This window comes from Cervus elaphus, chromosome 11, assembly GCF_910594005.1.
Source record: "Cervus elaphus chromosome 11, mCerEla1.1, whole genome shotgun sequence".
Lineage (NCBI taxonomy): Eukaryota > Metazoa > Chordata > Mammalia > Artiodactyla > Cervidae > Cervus > Cervus elaphus.
The window spans coordinates 56,402,795-56,420,300 of record NC_057825.1 but is presented as its reverse complement, the minus strand read 5'-3'; the positions used below and the strand labels follow the sequence as shown (position 1 = coordinate 56,420,300).

At 38.3% G+C, this 17,506-nt stretch overlaps 1 protein-coding gene across 3 annotated transcripts in view; it reads left to right on the top strand.

The window, feature by feature from the left end:
* Positions 1-590: 590 nt before the first annotated feature.
* The window catches only part of LOC122703513 (charged multivesicular body protein 3), an 85,175-nt gene continuing 68,259 nt past the window's right edge, over positions 591-17,506 (top strand). The window contains exons 1-3 of one of the 3 annotated variants that reach the window (XM_043917821.1): positions 591-1,160; positions 3,473-3,612; positions 12,934-13,049. In XM_043917821.1, the coding sequence (XP_043773756.1) occupies positions 935-1,160; positions 3,473-3,612; positions 12,934-13,049 (482 nt within the window). In that variant the 5' untranslated portion in view covers positions 591-934. The remainder of the gene's footprint in view (positions 1,161-3,472; positions 3,613-12,933; positions 13,050-17,506) is intronic. The other 2 variants (XM_043917822.1, XM_043917824.1) reach the window with 2 other exon arrangements.

The following is a 17,506-nucleotide window of genomic DNA, read 5'->3' as shown; positions in this document are numbered from 1 at the left end:
AGACCCGCGCCGCCCATCCGAGCCGGGCGGGACTTTCGTGACCGGGACGCCGCCCGATAGCCGTCCCGGGGAGCCGTCTGGGGCCTATTTCTGCTTTTTTCCCCCTCCCGGACCGTCGTCTCGCGCGCCCCCATTTCCTTCTGCAGAGACTGCGACGCCCCCTCCGGGGCCGGGCTGCGTCGCGGTGCCCGCCCGCCTGAAAGGCGCAGACTGCCGGCCTGAGCGAACCTGGAGCCGCCGCCGTCGCCGTGTCCGCCGTGCTTCTCGCGGAGCCTGGGCGGCCGGCGGGGCCTGGGGCCTGGGCGCCGGGCACGGCGCTGCAGCGGCCGCTCCTCCCCGCGCTGGGCCCCGGGCCTGGCCCGGCCGAGCGCCGCGCCCTCCTGACCGCGGCCGCTGGAGCCTGGCCTCGGCCCGGCCGGCCCCAACTGCCGCCTGGGCCCGCCGTCGTCCGGCCCCGGTCTGCAGCCCGACCCCCGCTTCCTTTGTGGACCTGAATGGTTTTTTTTTTTTTTGCCTCCCCCTTCCCTAAGATCACGGTGCTGGAAGGCCGACCCCGCCACCTCGATCAGTGCCCCCCCGCCCGGGGAAACAGCCCTCTTCTTGTTTTTACCCGCGGGCTCTTCCCGCGCCGCCCTTCTATCGGGGTTTAATTGATGGAGTTTTTTTAGTTTTTTTCCCCCTTTATTTTTCTCGTCTCTTGACAGGAAGGCCCCGCGCGAGTCCCTGCGTCTCTGCCCCTGGTCATCTGTTCCTCACCCCCACACATACCATCCCCCACCCATCCCGGTCCACCTGCCTCCCCCGGGGATGGCCCCGCGGTGACGGCAGCCGGGACCCCACGGCGAGCTGGTGCCCTCGCCCACGCACTCCCCGAGTCTACCCTTCTCCTCTCCGTATTCTGAGCTCTCTGAAAAGAGAGGGGACGCAGGGGAAGATGTGGCTGAAGCTTTTTTTCTTGCTCCTCTATTTTCTGGTCCTTTTCGTCCTGGCCAGGTTTTTTGAGGCCATTGTGTGGTATGAAACTGGCATCTTTGCCACCCAGCTGGTGGATCCGGTGGCGCTGAGCTTCAAGAAGCTGAAGACCATCCTGGAGTGTCGGGGGCTGGGGTATTCGGGGTTGCCCGAGAAGAAGGATGTCCGGGAACTGGTGGAAAAGTCAGGCAAGTATCTGCTCCCCGAGGGTCCTCTCTACTCGTGGGGGAGAGGGGTGGTCTCCCAGGATGAGTCGATACCTCGAAGGGTTAAGTAGGTTGCTTCCAGAGCCGCCTAGATTTTCTTTGTCCAGTTTTTCTACAAAAAAAAAAAAAAAAAGGAGTAAACCCCAGTTTTCAGAAGGGGCCTGGAATTATTTGTAGGGGTGTTGGCGTGTCTTCCTAAGATTATTTTAAAATAACAGTTTCAAGTGCAGCTTCTTAGCGTTGTTTACGGAGTGGTTTTCTCAAAATTCGGGAATGTCAACCAGTCACAAACTGGAAAGCATGATTTGTCAGTTGAAATTCATAAGGCTATAAGAAAAGAAGAACCCGCAAAACGTTGTCTATGGATCGAAGCATTTGTCACCGTAGTAATAGCAAGCTACCCGGAGGGAAAAACATTCCTGAAATATTTAATATCAAAGAAGCATTTAGGCCTAGGATTTCAATTTTATTTTTTCTTCCAATTTTATTGAGATATAATTGACGTGCAGCACTGTACAAGTTTAAGGTGTGTAGCATGATGATTTACATATGTCATGAAATGGTTATCACAGTAAGTTTAGTGAATGTCGGATGCCAAATTAAATGGAAAAACATTTTTTTTAAGATTTAAATTTGAAATAATGAGTTTAAATTTGGAGAAAGTGTACATGGCGCAGTATTAGCTTTTCATACCTTAAATTTGGTGAAAATAAGGTGAATTTTTTGTGGAATGCCTACCTTGTTTGTTTTGAAATAGTTTATTTCTATTTCTGTAATGAGTTTTTAAAATTGTATCTTGGATGAAAACTGTTTTTTCCCTTTTGTACCACAGGCACTGCTGTATCAACTTAAATGGGTTGAGAAATAGAACTAAGCCAAGAGACTTTTAACATGTTAACGCATGCAATTGCAATAACTGTTAGTTTTGGGGTAGGATTTGAGTGAGAAATATGCTTAATTTTTTTCACCCCTGGACAAAATATATCTTTGTTTAGATACACTTCCTGGAAGGGGGGTGGGGGTTACTGTAATTTGAGAAAGGCAATTTTGGGTTGCTGTAGGAAGCAGTTGAAACTGATAGTTAACTTTTTTGTTGTTTCAGGTATATCTGTCAGCTGTGTGTCTTTTATAAGACAGTTTTTTTCCTTATTTAGTATCTTACAGCCATGCAGTGTGGTAGACAAGAATACTAACTTCAGAGGACTTTAGCACCCACGTGTTTGTTGGATACGGATAGGATCATTTCTGGGACAGAAGAGTAAACATTTTCTGTAAAAGTGATACATTTTTTCTTTAAAGAAAACATAAAGTTGTGTGTTATTTGCATAAAATTGTGCCTCTTGTTTACTGACTTGTTTTTGATTATTTTTATTTATCCCATGGGTGGGATATAGTGTACAGGGAATAGAGTAAGGTAAAAGATCTCTAATAAATAAACTCTCTAGGTTTAGAAATAAAAAGTGCCTTAACTGCCCAAGCCAAATCATTTTTCATGATAAAGTGATTTGAGAACACTTTTTTTTTTCTTTTAATTTTGATTTTATTTAGCATTGCCTTCCTTTGGGCCTGAAAATGCTTGTAACTTTGAGCATGCAAAGAGTGCACATAATATTTAAAGAATACACACAGCCCACAAAAGTATGGCTCAGATCCCATGTTTTATAGCACATCCCACAATTTATAAAGCAGTTTAACTTTATAATTTAAGTATTTGCTGTGAATGGTTTTCCTGCTATGATGATATGGCGCTTGTTTTTGCCTTGTGAACAGTTGACAAAAGTTAATTTGATGGTAGTGTTTTTCTTATTATTTGATGATACAAACTATAAATTTACACTGTAAATGTGTATGAATATGAAATTTGTTCTTACAGATAATCTTTTGTATCTGACCTTTAAGTCACATAAGCCTTGTTGCTATTTTATGCAGGTGATGATGGTCAATTTTGTAAACCCATTTCTAATTCTTGTAAGTCAGAAGTATATAAATTATTCTATTTAAAAATTTGATACCTGGACACAAACTAAATAATACTGTGATGGCTTTGGGGGCTGATATAAATTCAGTAATTTCCTAATGAATTATGTGATAACCCCAAGTCTGTTTTGTTCATTTTTGCCTGACACGTAGAAGGTTCTTACATAATTAATGAATGTGTGAATATTAAACAGATGTATTCGTGTTCTACTCTTCTGTAGAATGCAGTGAAAGTACAATGACGTCATATAAAATAGAATTAATTATTGAAACATGAGATTTTTGAAATCTTATTAATGTTTTTTCCTTTTCTTCAGGTGACCTGATGGAAGGTGAGCTTTATTCTGCACTGAAAGAAGAAGAAGCATCTGAATCTGTTTCTAGTACCAATTTCAGTGGTGAAATGCACTTCTATGAGCTTGTAGAAGACACAAAAGATGGCATCTGGCTGGTTCAGGTATTAGAAACAGTGATAGAAGTGAAATAATTATTACCAAAATAGTAGTCACCAGCTGGTGACCCTTCTGTGTACTTGTGTCATCTTTCTTAGACGTAATCAGTTCTCATGGGGAGGCTTCAGTGTCCACTTTAAGAGGTTTTGCAGAACAGGGAAAACGAACATTAATTAAAGAGTGGGGGAAGGGAAGTGGTGGGGAAAGAAAGTTGGACTGTTTAGAATCAGGAGAAGCAAATCCATTTTTGTTGTCAGAGCTTCATTAAGAAACACATGTATTCCTTTTATTTAGTGATTTGTGCTTTTTCTCCCAGTTTTTATTCAGTGATCCAAATCATTTTTGTTTGTAAAGAAAAAACCCTAAAATAAAAGTAAAGGAGTTCTTTTGTTAGGGAAATAGCCAACTGTGTGCCTATAGAAAAGCAGTGTTGTGGGAAATGGTAGGGGGCTTACTACTTTGCTCATGAAATTGATGAGATTATAATTTTAGACCCTGGCTCTTATGCTGTCAAAACTGTGAGATTTAGTTAGCAAGTAGAATTTTAGAGCTATAAAGGGCCTTAAAAAGAATTATCTTTAATGCTTCTGAAACTGTGGTTTACGTATCACTCATAGTAAATGAGTGGACACACATTATCATTTGTGTATTTTATGTAAAGTAGAAAAATCAGTATTATATTGAACATGTAATTTCATAAACGCTGCTGAGAGAAAGTCTAAAATTATTTAAATTTTTAAAAAGTAACTTCACTTAAAGTAACATCTTAAATAAATTAGCAACATTAATTCAGCTAAAATTATATTTATTGAACCAGGATCAAATCCCGGGTCCCCAGATTTCTTGTCCAGTGTTCTTGCCATTTAACATTGGGGTTGGCAAAGTTTGGTTCAGGGCATAGGAAACAAAATAGCTGCTGCTTCATATTTCTTTTTTGAGAACAATGACTGCAAAATAAGGTAGAAAAAACTGGGAATTGAGAGACCTTAGCTGCGAATCTGGTCCTGTCACTGATTTGCAATATGATTGTGGACAGATTTTCTGTTGCACATGGCCTCAAATAAATACATTTGCACCTGAAGAAGATAGAATAGTAGTCCCTTATAGTAGTCCCCAAACTGTTGACGTTTGGCAATTCTTTAGGAGATTGCATTGGATATCACCTGACCTTTCCTTTACTTGCAATCTTCCTATAGTATTTGACCATTTATCCTCCAGATAATCTATTAATAATTTGACATTTTTAAAATTCAGCAAGCAGAAAAGCTGGGAGGAGTGTATGGGTACTATCTATACATTATCCATCAAATTCTAGTCTATTTCTTTGTTATATTATTGGTATTGAAAAAATAAACTGTAGCATCTTTAAAGCCTTAATTTATAGTTATTGTTTCTTTTCCCAGATATTTAGTTCTGATAGTCTGATTGAGGAAGACTTGTGGGTTTGGTTTTGGTAATTTCAGTTTTATTACTGAGATTGAACTGAACAGCCAGTCCCACTGCCCTATGTGTTATGTTTGTCCATGTTTGTCTTTGAACAGCCCCATAGAGATGAGTGATAAAGAGGCTGAACACCTTCCAAACCTGGAAAACCTACGGCAAAAGTCTGGAAATTCTTTTGGTGTATAGAGTGTTGTCTATAGACAACAAATACATTCTGCTTCACTAATTCACAATATAGTCTTAGCTTCTAAATGATCTATTATTTTTTGATATGGTATTAAAGATAAATATGGATTAAACTCCCTTAATACATTACAAAATTCATCTAGTTTATTCATCAGTTAATTGTGCACAAGGCCAGAGATACACAAGAACATACACTAGCCTAGCTCCTTGCTCTCTGAGGCAACTCACATTCCAGTTGGGAGAGGGAGGTACTAACTAAATAAATATTTAATATAACATCAGTTAATGGTAAGTGCTAAGACAAACAAGCAGAGTAAAGAGACAAGAGAGTGGCAAAAAATTCTCTAATGTGACATTTGAATGAAGTGAAGAACAAGTAATGAATGGTAGTGAATGTTAATGTTATAAATTCTTATCACCAAGTTATTTTTCCCTGAGAATGTTTTTTTAAACTTCATAAGTGTTAATAGTTAATGGTGCAGTAGGCCACAGTTTTTCCAGTGACCTTCAAGATTTGCACTGATCACCACTGTCTGGCTTGTGTTCCCCTGGGCCAGTGGCTTGCATCTGTCAAATGGCTGCTTGGGTTGAAAGAACAGTCTCTGGCAGGACAACTGAGAAGACTGAGATTGAACCCTCAGTTACTGTGTCCTCAGCACTGAACTCACCAGCTGAGCTAATCGGCACGGACACTTTGGCTCTTAAAAGAAAGTTTTGTTGTTGTTGTTTTTAATTGAAAACACCTACTCAAAACAGAAGAGAAATACTCTCTCAATTGCTTATCATTCTTTCAGTTCAGGTTATATCTCTTTGATCTTTTGTGAAGGGCAGCATTCAGGGTTTCAGTTTTTAACTATTTGAATTATCAATCTTTTGTTTGTTTTGAAAGAAATAGACTCATTTCAGTTTGCTCTGTCATTGCTGCTGTTGCTGTTTTAATCTGTGAGGGTGTATAGAACCCAACCAATTTAGTGTTCTTCATATAGCATTTATTTTAGGTAGCTTGTGTAAGAAATATTTAAGCATATCAAAATTCTTTTTATTTTTCCTCCCAGGTTTCTAATATCATTTTCTTATTCAGATGAATTATACTCTCCTTCTGTGTTTATTGAAGAAAAATGTAATTAGGTAGCATATAATTGGTAATTAGTACTTTGTACTTCATATATTATGTTATTGAAGGGATCTCTCGGTATACTGATTTAGGGGAAAAAGTGACTTTAATAAATGGATATTGTTGTTGTTTAGTTGCCACTTTATGTCTAACTCTGTGACCCCCATGGACTGTATTTAGTCCTCCAGGCTCCTTTGTCTATGGGATTTCCCAGGCAAGAATACTGGTTGTTGTTCAGACAACAGAAGACTGTTGCTAAGCCATGTCCAACTCTTTGTGATCCCATGAATTCCTGTCCTTCACTATCTCCACTGTGATATAATAGTGGATAGAATACTGGAGTGGGTTGCCATTTCCTTCTCCAGGGGATCTTCCTGACCTAGGCATCAAAGTCGCATCTCCTGCATTACAAGTAGATTCTTTACTGCTGAGCCACCAGGGAAGCTCAACATAAATGGGTGTATGACTTAGCTATTCCATTACTTAATTCATTCTTTTTCTGGAATGGATTCGTAATCTAGATTGATTGATTACTTTTTTCAGTGACACTGCATGTGGAATGATACTACAAAAGGAAAAATTAGTTTCTGTAATTTAATTAGCTCATTCTATATCCATTATGAGGAAGGAAATAGCAGCCCACTCCAGTATTCTTGCCTGGAAAATCTTGTGGACAGAGGAGCCTGGTGGGCTATAGTCCATGGAGTCGCAAAGAGTCGAACAGAGTTGAGTGACTAAGTACACACTATGATTTCTGTCTTCTCAGTAACTGATGAGTTTATTTTCCAAATCATACATGTTGATGGTCTTCATATCTTTCTGTTAATTATTTTAAGATGTATTAGCACTCATGAATTAGCCTTACATTAAAATATTAGCATACTTCTTTTTAAAAAATATTTATTTATTTTCCAGCATGCAGGATCTTTAGTTGTGGCATGCAAACTCTTAGTTGCTGCATGTGGGATCAAACCTTGGCCCCCTGCATTGGGAGCACAGAGTTTAGCCACTGGACCATCAGGAAGTCCCTATACTTCTTTTCATGTGAAACTTTTCCATGGTTCTCTTATATTCTCTGTAATATGAGGTGGAAAGAACTAATTTTAGTTTCTAAGGCAGCAGTACATATAGGACATATTTACCAATAATACACTATGTAATCTATGAAAGAACCAAGTCATCTTTTTTCTGTCAGCTCTTTCTAACTTTCTAAGTTTTCCTGCTCTGTTCCTAACCTAACCTTGTATCTTTCATTAGTTATTTATTTCCAGTTGTGTAGATTCTTTGATGCTGCTGCCAACCAATCTTTTTAACATCACAAATAGAAGTTTCTTTTCTTTCAAAATATTCTTGCTCAGAGAGGCAGATGGAATAGTACATAGGCTTCTGAAATGAAGAGGTTAGCATACATTATGGGTTTTATGGATTTATCCTGTTGTTAACATTTCTATTTCTGTATTTTGACTTTTGTTCAAAGAAGTTCAAAGTCGGACTGTGCTATCTGTTCTCTACTGGCTCTGTCACATCATAAGGAATTTAACATCACTGTTGTTGAGGTAGCGATGAAAAGCATATGCTTTAAAGTAAAGCTTTAGGTCAATATTTATTGAAGTTATTATGTTAATATAGTTCCTGATTGGCTGAAAAGAGTTATTAGCTGTTTTAAAACTTTATTTTTTTACTCCTAGATAGTAGTTTTGTTCAAGGAAATTAACTTATTTATTGCTCTCGTAACACAATGTAAAAGTGAAATACTTGGTAAGTCTTCCTTTATTTTGTATTAGTGAAAAGCTTTTATTTGTGTTTACTCATAAAGAAAGCTAGTGAGGCTACCAAAGAATTAAATGCTATTGAGTTTTGGTTTTATCAGTTAATCATCTTCACCTAATGATCTTGTACAATTTGCATATATATATATTTAGATTGTCTATGATTTTTTTTAAAGTAGAAAACTCCTTGTTATAATGCAATATTAAGAGATGCAGAAAATACCATAGTTCTACACTCCTTTTATATAGAGTTGTTTAATTTAGCCTCCATGTTGTATGAGGATTGACAGTATTAAAAGGGATATAACAAATGTTCTGATTAGTAATAAAACCCACCTCTGAAAAATAGGCAAAAATGTGTAGGTTTTTTCTTATACAAATGTAATACATGTGGAAGGAACCTAGCAATAACCTGAGACCCAGTTTCTTTTTGGAAGCTTAACTGAACTGTACAAGTTTGTCATCAGAAAATATGGGAATTTAGTGTTTCACACTGTCCAACTCAGTTTCTTCCAGTGTGTGCTGAACCCAGCATCATGAAGGACGATTGTTAACATCTCTTCCCAATTCCACATTTAGAAATATCACTTTAGTAACTTGAAATCAGCTGTGTGGGAGGAAATCCATAAATGATAGAAATCAGGACTTGCATTTTCTTCTAGAGAGCTCATAGTTAAACATTTACCAGCCAACCACTGGCTTCATCCATTCATCCAACCATCTAACAAATATATATTGAAATATAATGTGTGCCAGCTGAACCTTGTGATGAGGGCAAAAAAGATGAGTAACCTACGGTCTGTGCCATAAAACAGCTTACTGTTTGGTTTACTAAAATGTGTGGGCCAATAAAAAATGTTAGCGTAGATTATGTTTCCCAGCTAATAAGTTAGGTGGTCTGTAATGGTGCTGCCATCTTGAGAAATCCTAAAGAACTCTTAGACAATGAAGTGGAATCCAGGAAAATTAGTCCTAGGAAAAATTTAGTAGTTTTTCTCCTGGAAAAAAGTATATTTTTAAATACACTAAATTGGAAGTCTTTATGTGTAACTGGACCCAAGAACATTGATGTGCAATAGCATAACCAGGTACTAGTTATGCTAATGTTTGTCAGAAAACATCCCAGGTGACATGTTGCTGGGGAAGGGATTTTCATTCTAACAGAAGTCAGAGACTTGGAGCCTTTAGATAACCTATGTAATCTGAAGTAAAATAATGAGTTCAGTCGCTCAGTCCTGTCCGACTCTTTGCGACCCCATGAACTGCAGCATGCCAGGCCAGCCTGTCCATCACCAACTCCTGGAGTCTATCCAAACTCATGTCCATTCAGTTGGTGATACCATCCAACTATCTCATCATCTGTTGCCCTCTTCTCTTCCTGTCCTCAATCTTTCCCAGATCAGGGTCTTTTCTAATGAGTCGACTCTTCGCATTGGGTGACCAGAGTATTGGAGCTTCAGCTTCAGCATCAGTCCCTCCAGTGAATATTTAGAACTGATGCTCTTTAGGATTGACTGGTTTGATCTCCTTGCAGTCCAAGGGACTCTCAAGAGTCTTCTCTGGTACCACAGTTCGAAAGCATCAATTCTTTGGCACTCAGCTTTCTTTATGGTCCAACTGTCACATCCATACATGACTACTGGAAAAACCATAACTTTGACTATACCTGTAGAGTCAAATAAAATTTTCTTTTTTTTTTTGCAATGCCTAAGGGATTTTTCATTTTTATGTGGTTCTGTTAGTCAGGAATGATTAAACTCTTAAAAGCAGATGTTAGAATAGCTTGCATAAATAAGGCCCCAGGGTTTAACACTGCCATGTACCTGCTTCAGGGATGTTCCCATTTCTCTTCACACACTTCTGTTGCCTGTGCTATAACCAGGGATGGTTATATCAGTTATAGCGACCTAAATTGATAAACCCCTTGATACAGTGTCATTGTAAATACAGACCTGAAGTGTTTGGGTTATTTGCAGCTTTGCTCAGGAGATAAGAGTGAAAGGGGAGTTACTAAAAACAACAACAGGGACTATGGCAATATGATTTTATAGAGATTTTTTTTAAACCTGAGTAATCTGAAAAAGAAGTCAAGATTTCTTTGATTACTTAATGGATAAAAGAGCTACCATATTGACTCTTCAGTGGTAGGAAAAGAAGTGAAGAGAAGAGAAGAGAAAAACCTGTCTTCTTGGATCTCCCTTATTCTTCAGATAAAATTTATAAAGTACTTTTAGACAATAGAAAACTGTGGAGGCTAGGAACTTATTGGGTAATGTTCCTGTGTGAACCTCCCTAGAAAGCACTTTTACCTACTAAGACCATGTCCTCAAATTGCCCTCCTGACTACCTCAACCATCTGAGCATTTTGATAATACATGTCTCCCTCCATGAGGCCTTTTATTTTCATTTAAAAGTGCTGTCAGAGCCATTAGTTCCATTCCTTAAGTTGTGTATTTGTGAATGTATTTATTAAGCACCAAAGTTACATTATAAAATGTTACATACCTATGTGTGTCTCTGTAGGTATGAGAATGATAGTATCAGTGATATATGGCAAGGGTTATTGGACAGTAATCTGTTGGCACGTAACGTGAACTTTTTTATTGTTTATTTATTTTTGGCTGCACTGGGTCTCTGTTTCTGTGAGTGGGCTTTCTCTAGTTGCAGGGAGCAGGGGCTAGGCCAGTTTTGTGGTATGCAAGCTTCTCTTGTGAAGCATGGGCTCTAGGGCTTCAGTTGTAGTGCACTGGGTTTAGTTGTTCCTCAGCATGTGAAATCTTCCCAGACCAGGGATCAAACCCCTGTCCCTTGCATTGGCAGGCAGATTCTTAACCACTTAGCCACCAGAGAAGTCCTAAAGTGAACTTTAAGTCACTCTTCACCATCATGCAGGTTCTCTCCTCCTGGTGCCCTTGAAATTTGTTAGACTTCCCAGCAGAGAGCCCAGACATGAGGTGTTTGCACCATCTCTTGCCTCACCCAGACACTCATTGCACACACTCACTCCCCTGGGATTTCACTTGCTGGAGGCTTTGTGAACATGGAAATGGCCCTTCCTTCTAGATAGTTTAGTGGCCCCCAGAGTATTGTCCTATAAAGTTGAATTAAATAGTACTGTAACATTCATGAAAAGTAACTTGGCCTCTGGGCTTAAAATACATCAAATATATGGATTCATGAAGACATAGGACATTTTTGGCTTTCCTTTAAGTTCTCAGTTATTTCTGGTTTTAATTTTTGTTTTTAATATATAATTTTTGTTTGTCTTTCTGATATCTCTATTGAAATGCCCTTAAAGTAGGAAGATAGAGAATAAAGGGAAAAGGTATTAACAATTAGGCTGAGAAAGAAGTCCTTACATATTTTGAAGGTTAACCTATAGTTTTCTTTTTTAAAAAAATCTTTTTCTTCTTCCAATCCTAATTGTCTTTGAAAGCTATTTGCAGATTTGAAGTTAGAAGTTCAAGAATGTAGAATTTATTAATGGTAATTTTTTTATATGTTAGAATCTTTTATGATTGTTAAGAAAAATGCCATAGAAGTAGTAGTATTGATTCAGTCAGTTCAGTTCAGTCACTCAGTCATGTCCAACTCTTTGCGACCCCGTGAACCGCAGCATGCCAGGCAGGCCTCCCTGTCCATCAACAACTCCCAGAGTCCACCCAAACCCATGTCCATTGAGTCGGTAATGCCATCCAACCATCTCATCCTCAGTCTTCCCCTTCTCCGCCTGCCCTCAATCTTTCCCAGCATCAGGGTCTTTTCAAATGAGTCAGCTCTTCGCATCAGGTGGCCAAAGTACTAGAGTTTCAGCTTCAACATCATTCCTTCCAATGAACACCCAGGACTGTTCTCCTTTAGGATGGACTGGTTGGATCTCCTTGCAGTCCAAGGGACTCTCAAGAGTCTTCACCACCACCACAGCTCAAAAGCATCAATTCTTCAGCACTCAGCCTTCTTTATAGTACAACTCTCACATCCATACATGACCACTGGGAAAACCATAGCCTAGTAACTAGATGGACCTTTGTTGACAAAGTAATGTCTCTGCTTTTAATACGCTGTCTAGGTTGATCATAACTTTTCTTCTAGGGAGCAAGCGTCTTTTAATTTCATGGCTGCAATCACCATCTGCAGTGATTTTGGAGCCCAGAAAAATTAAGTCAGCCACTGTTTCCACTGTTTCCCCATCTATTTGCCATGAAGTGATGGGCCTGGATGCCATGATCTTAGTTTTCTGAATGTTGAGCTTTAAGCCAACTTTTTCACTCTCCTCTTTCACTGTCATCAAGAGACTCTTTAGTTCTTCACTTTCTGCCATAAGGGTGGTGTCATCTGCATTCAGTCAAACATAGTTTAATAGAAAACATGTGTTTGACTCTTGGCTCCATAATTATACTTTAGAAAAAAAGTGAAATTTGAACTCGTTGAACCCACACGTGGTCATTTTTAGTAAGCTCTATTTGGGTTATTTAAATTTTTCTTTTCAGAGCAGAGAAATGACTCCAAGGTCCATTTTCTTCACAAGTTAATTCTAGAGTATAGGCTCATGGAGGAGAATATGGCTTGCTTTTTAATTTGATTTTGATCCCCTTATGTGTAACTGCCACAGAGTATGAGAATTCCCACAGTGTTTTAGATCTTTTCCAGTAGAACCGTTGCTTTTTCTTACAAGAAGTGCAGTGATAATATGATCATCCACTTAACAAGACTTAGGGATAGAATTTGTTTTTCAGAAAAAGTAAATAGATGTAAATGGTTGGTTTGACGCCATTTTGGGTAATTAAAGTTTCTGTTTTCTTTCTTGGGAATAGGTCATCGCAAATGACAGAAGTCCTTTGGTGGGTAAAATCCACTGGGAGAAAATGGTGAAAAAGGTGTCGAGATTTGGAATACGTACAGGCACGTTTAATTGCTCCAGTGACCCCAGGTAAGTTGATGGCAATTCTTAGAATTTGAGTTCTGACCAGAAGTTTTTAATAAAGACAGTGGTATTAGAAGCCTGTTTAAACTGAAAATTAATTAGCATGCTTAGCACAGTGTTAGTTACATGGATGCTTGATTAATAGTTTTTGATAACTGGCAGTTATTTACTTTCTTTCAGATCTCTTTTTATCTGATTCTCCTGTGCTCTTTCTAACAGGGTGACTCTTTAGAGTATGTCTTTGGTCTTTTTTGTTTCAATTTTATTTCCCAAAGAGACTTCAGTACATTTATGGCTTTAGGTGACACCTTTGTGCTAATCTAAATCTTCCTTAATTTGAACTTCTAGTTTGCATTTTGACACTCGTTTCCATGTACCCTACGAGTAATGCAGATGGAATATGTTCCCTAAACCTAGTGTTCAAATTCATATTCATCTTTTTCTTTAGTAAATCATGTGTCCTTTCTGCCTTTTCTGTCCTTTACTGTTTCTTTTTTTCATTTTCTCAGACAAGAATCTTTGCAGGCGTTTTTGTTTTTCTTTTTGTCATCATCTCCAGTATTTAGTCTGTCACATTATATTGTTTTACTATCCCATTGTTCTTCAAAATGCATTTTATTTGAATTTCTAGTGCCTCCAAGTTATAACTTGAATTAATTTTATTTAATTATCCAGTCAATAAATATTTAATGAAGGATTAGCATGTACAGCATGTTCTGTTTAGTGCTGAGGACAGGGCGTAGCATATGTACATAGAAACCCGCATGTTAGGTAGTTTCTAATGTAGGTAGACACGCCTGTTACCTATGTCCCTTTTACGTGGTCACAGTGAGAGACCCATTGGCTGAAGAAAACCTGCCTCCACTACTGCTTCACCTCGATTCTCCCGCCCTTCTCCTTCAGGCTCATGTTTGCTTTGATTTTCCTTACGGTCCTTGTTTTGCTCACTTGTAACATAGGCTGAGACCTGTGGGAGGAGGACCCCTTAAAAGTTGAGGATAAGAAGGGACGTTGTTGTGTCTCCTCACTCACACGTAATCTCACTTACCCACAAAGCTCCCCTTCTCACCTTTACCACAGAATCTTGATTGTGTTGTGATGCCTTTGGTTTAAATGTCCATGATAGCCTAAGTGTTCATGTTCTTATGAAAAGGAAATCATTCTTATTTTTATCTTTTGTTTACTAAAGACAATTGCACTTGGTCTTATTCCATCATTCCCAAATAGAGTATAGGTGAAAGGTCTCCCCCCAGCCCCACTGGTGATTGCAATACCAGAATGAATGATAGTTCTAATATATTGATATTTTTTTTGAGATAATGCCAAAAGTCAGTACTTAACATTGCTAATTTATTGAAAAATATTCAGAATTTATTTTTTTAAAAAATCAATAAACTAAATAATACATTTAAATACTATAACTTTTAAATATATTAGAAAATATCAAGTAAAAACAAATATACAAAAATATAAAGTTTAAACACATTTCAGTCTAATATAAATTCTTAGGTCACATTAATAGAGAACTCAAAATGAAACCAAGAAGAGTATAAAGTGAAAATAATCTATTAAGCATGAAAACCTGAAGGAAATAGTGTATTGATTTTTAATATAATCTTGTGAAGGAAAATGCGTCAGAAGTATCATCCTGCTGCTGCTAAGTCGCTTCAGTCATGTCCGACTCTGTGCGACCTCACAGATGGCAGCCCACCAGGCTCCCCCGTCCCTGGGATTCTCCAGGCAAGAATACTGGAGTGGGTTGCCATTTCCTTCTCCAATGCATGAAAGTGAAAAGTGAAAGTGAAGTTGCTCAGTCATATCCGACTCTTAGCGACCCCATGGACTGTAGCCTACCAGGCTCCTCTGTCCATGGGATTCTCCAGGCAAGAATATTGGAGTGGGTTGTCATTTCCTTCTCCACATAAGTGTCATAATTGAGTCCTAATTTAGTACAAATTTTTCTAGCTTTTCTTTTGAAAAGCCCTGTTTGATTTTATAGCTAAGGAATGATAAAGAGAAATATACAAGCTACCTTTAAGTTTCCTCTGAATCCTTCATTTTGATCTTCAGATAATCCTACCTCTTCTTTATGATGGAGGGCTATAGTCCATAGGGTTGCAAAGAGTCAGACATGACTGACTATCTGTCCATAGGATTCTCCAGGCAAGAGTGCTGGAGTGGGTAGCCATGCCCTCCTCCAGGGGATCTTCCTGACCGAATCCTTGGTCTTGTGGCTCCTGCATTGCAGGCAGATTCTTTACTGCTGAGCCACGAAGGAAGCCCATTTATGATGGAAGAGACCCTTTTTGAGCAACTTTTTCTTTTTTGCTGACTGCAGCTATCATTTTTTGTTATTAAAGAGACATTTTTACATCATCTTCTGTAGTCTCATCACAAAGATAAAGATCTTGATGCGGAGTTATTTATATCTGTTTCAATATTGTTATGTTCATTTCCTTTTATTTGGAAAGTCTGTTCTTGCCATAGATGGTGTGCTTAGTCAGGGTCATTTGTTTCTTTTTTTTTTTTTTGAAGATTATAGAGATACAGAAGAACAAAATAGGAAGATAATAGAAAAGTGTTCAGAATGTCAGTGCAAGGTGTAACTGGGCAGGGAATGGTGTTATTCAGCAAGCATTTTAATATGTTGAATAGTTTCATCATCCTGATCTCAGATTTTTAAAATCAGCAAAACTCTATCCCCTGCTGCCTGTGTTGCTTTCTTTGACTGTAGTTCTTTCTCTGGGGCGGCCTCAGGCACAGCCTCCTCTGACATGCTGGGCCCCCTGTAGAGTAGTACTTTCCTGACCTGATTGGCTCCCCTTAAGAACACTCAGAACCACCACTCTATGCAGCATCTGACTCTGTCCGTGCCGGCAGTTTTCATTTCTTTCCCACACAGCCTTCTTACCTGGCCTCAATTCCTCTCATTCCCCAACCTAGTGATCTGTCTCAGGGAGCTTTTCCCTGTCAGGTCTATTCTCTACTCTTTTATTCCCCCATCTTTGGAGAAAGTAGAAAGTGAAGTGGGACATGTATCTTTAAGAGGTCAGAGAAGTTGGACCGGGATAGTAGAGGATGCATGGAGGACCCTGGAATTACAGGAGTTGAGTGATAAACAGGCCAGGAGGGCTTATGGTGAAAGAACCATGGGTGGGGACCCATGGAATAAGCAGGGAAGGGAAAGGATGGAGGAGTCTGGTGAGCGGGACAGGAAGGCCAGGGAAGACAGTGACCTTGTCTGAAGAAACAACAGTTTATAAACAATACCAAAGGTTCTTTTTTTTTTTCCCAACGTTCCTTTTTAAAATATAATGTGCCATACCAGGATGGCACACTAAATACCGAAACTCAGTAGCCATGGGTTTTTTTTTCTTTAATCCTTTTTAGTCTTCAAATTGTCTAAGAGATCTCAAAAAGTTTTAAGAATGGGAGGATATTTTTGTGATATATTTGTGTGTTGTCACTTTAGAAAATGTTTTTGAATTAGCAGTAAGAAGTTTTTATATGGATATATGGCAATATAATGTTATTAAAAAATAATATGAGCATTAGTCTTATTTTCTGTTTAGCAATTGGGTTTTAAGATTGATATGATATACTTTGTGTGTTGGATTTCAAGTCTAGAAAACATGATTTAATCTGAAAGATACATGATGACAAACAAAATCTTATTGTCCTGGGTACTCTTAAATTCTTCTGCAGTGATAAACCTTAAAACTATCAATGTCACTTATCTCTGAACTGAAAAGAAAGTACATAGGGCATTTGTTTTCTTCCATGAATAAATATATTAACTAAGACTTTGCCTGTTTTATAGGGTAAAATTTTCTATCAGAAACACTGTAATTTAATTTATGACACAAATCAGAAAAGCCAAATATTCTCTAAGGTGGTTATAGAAATATGAAAATAATGACCAAGAGTAGAAATGTGTCATCACAAGTATCCCATACAATTAAAAACGTAAAACAAGTTAGATAATTAAGATGTAAATAAGACAACTATCTATGTGGAGTTCGCTTGTGGTTTTGGTGGGGGTGGGGGTGGAGGAAAAACTAGCATTCATGTCAGTGAATTATTATTTTGCATTGAACAAAGACAGAGTAGAGGTATTTTATTCTGTAGGAGTATATAATTTTCAAACCATTTCAGTTAAAGCTGTATTGATATTAATGGTATCTATGTTAAGGAAGTAAATCTACTAAACAAGCTGAGTTGTGGTCTCTAATCCTGAGTTACCCAGATAGTTTCCCAGAGTCATTACTAATCTTGTCTTTGTGACATAACATGTTGTCTTCACTTATCTTAAATTGTATCATGAATCCTGAGGTAAAATTGATATTGTCTTCATAAAACCATGTGCCATGTATATCAAGACTTCTTTCTCTTAATCTAATCATATAAATGTGTAATATGCTTATGTAATTTAATTAAATGTAATCTATGCTTACTAAGTAAAG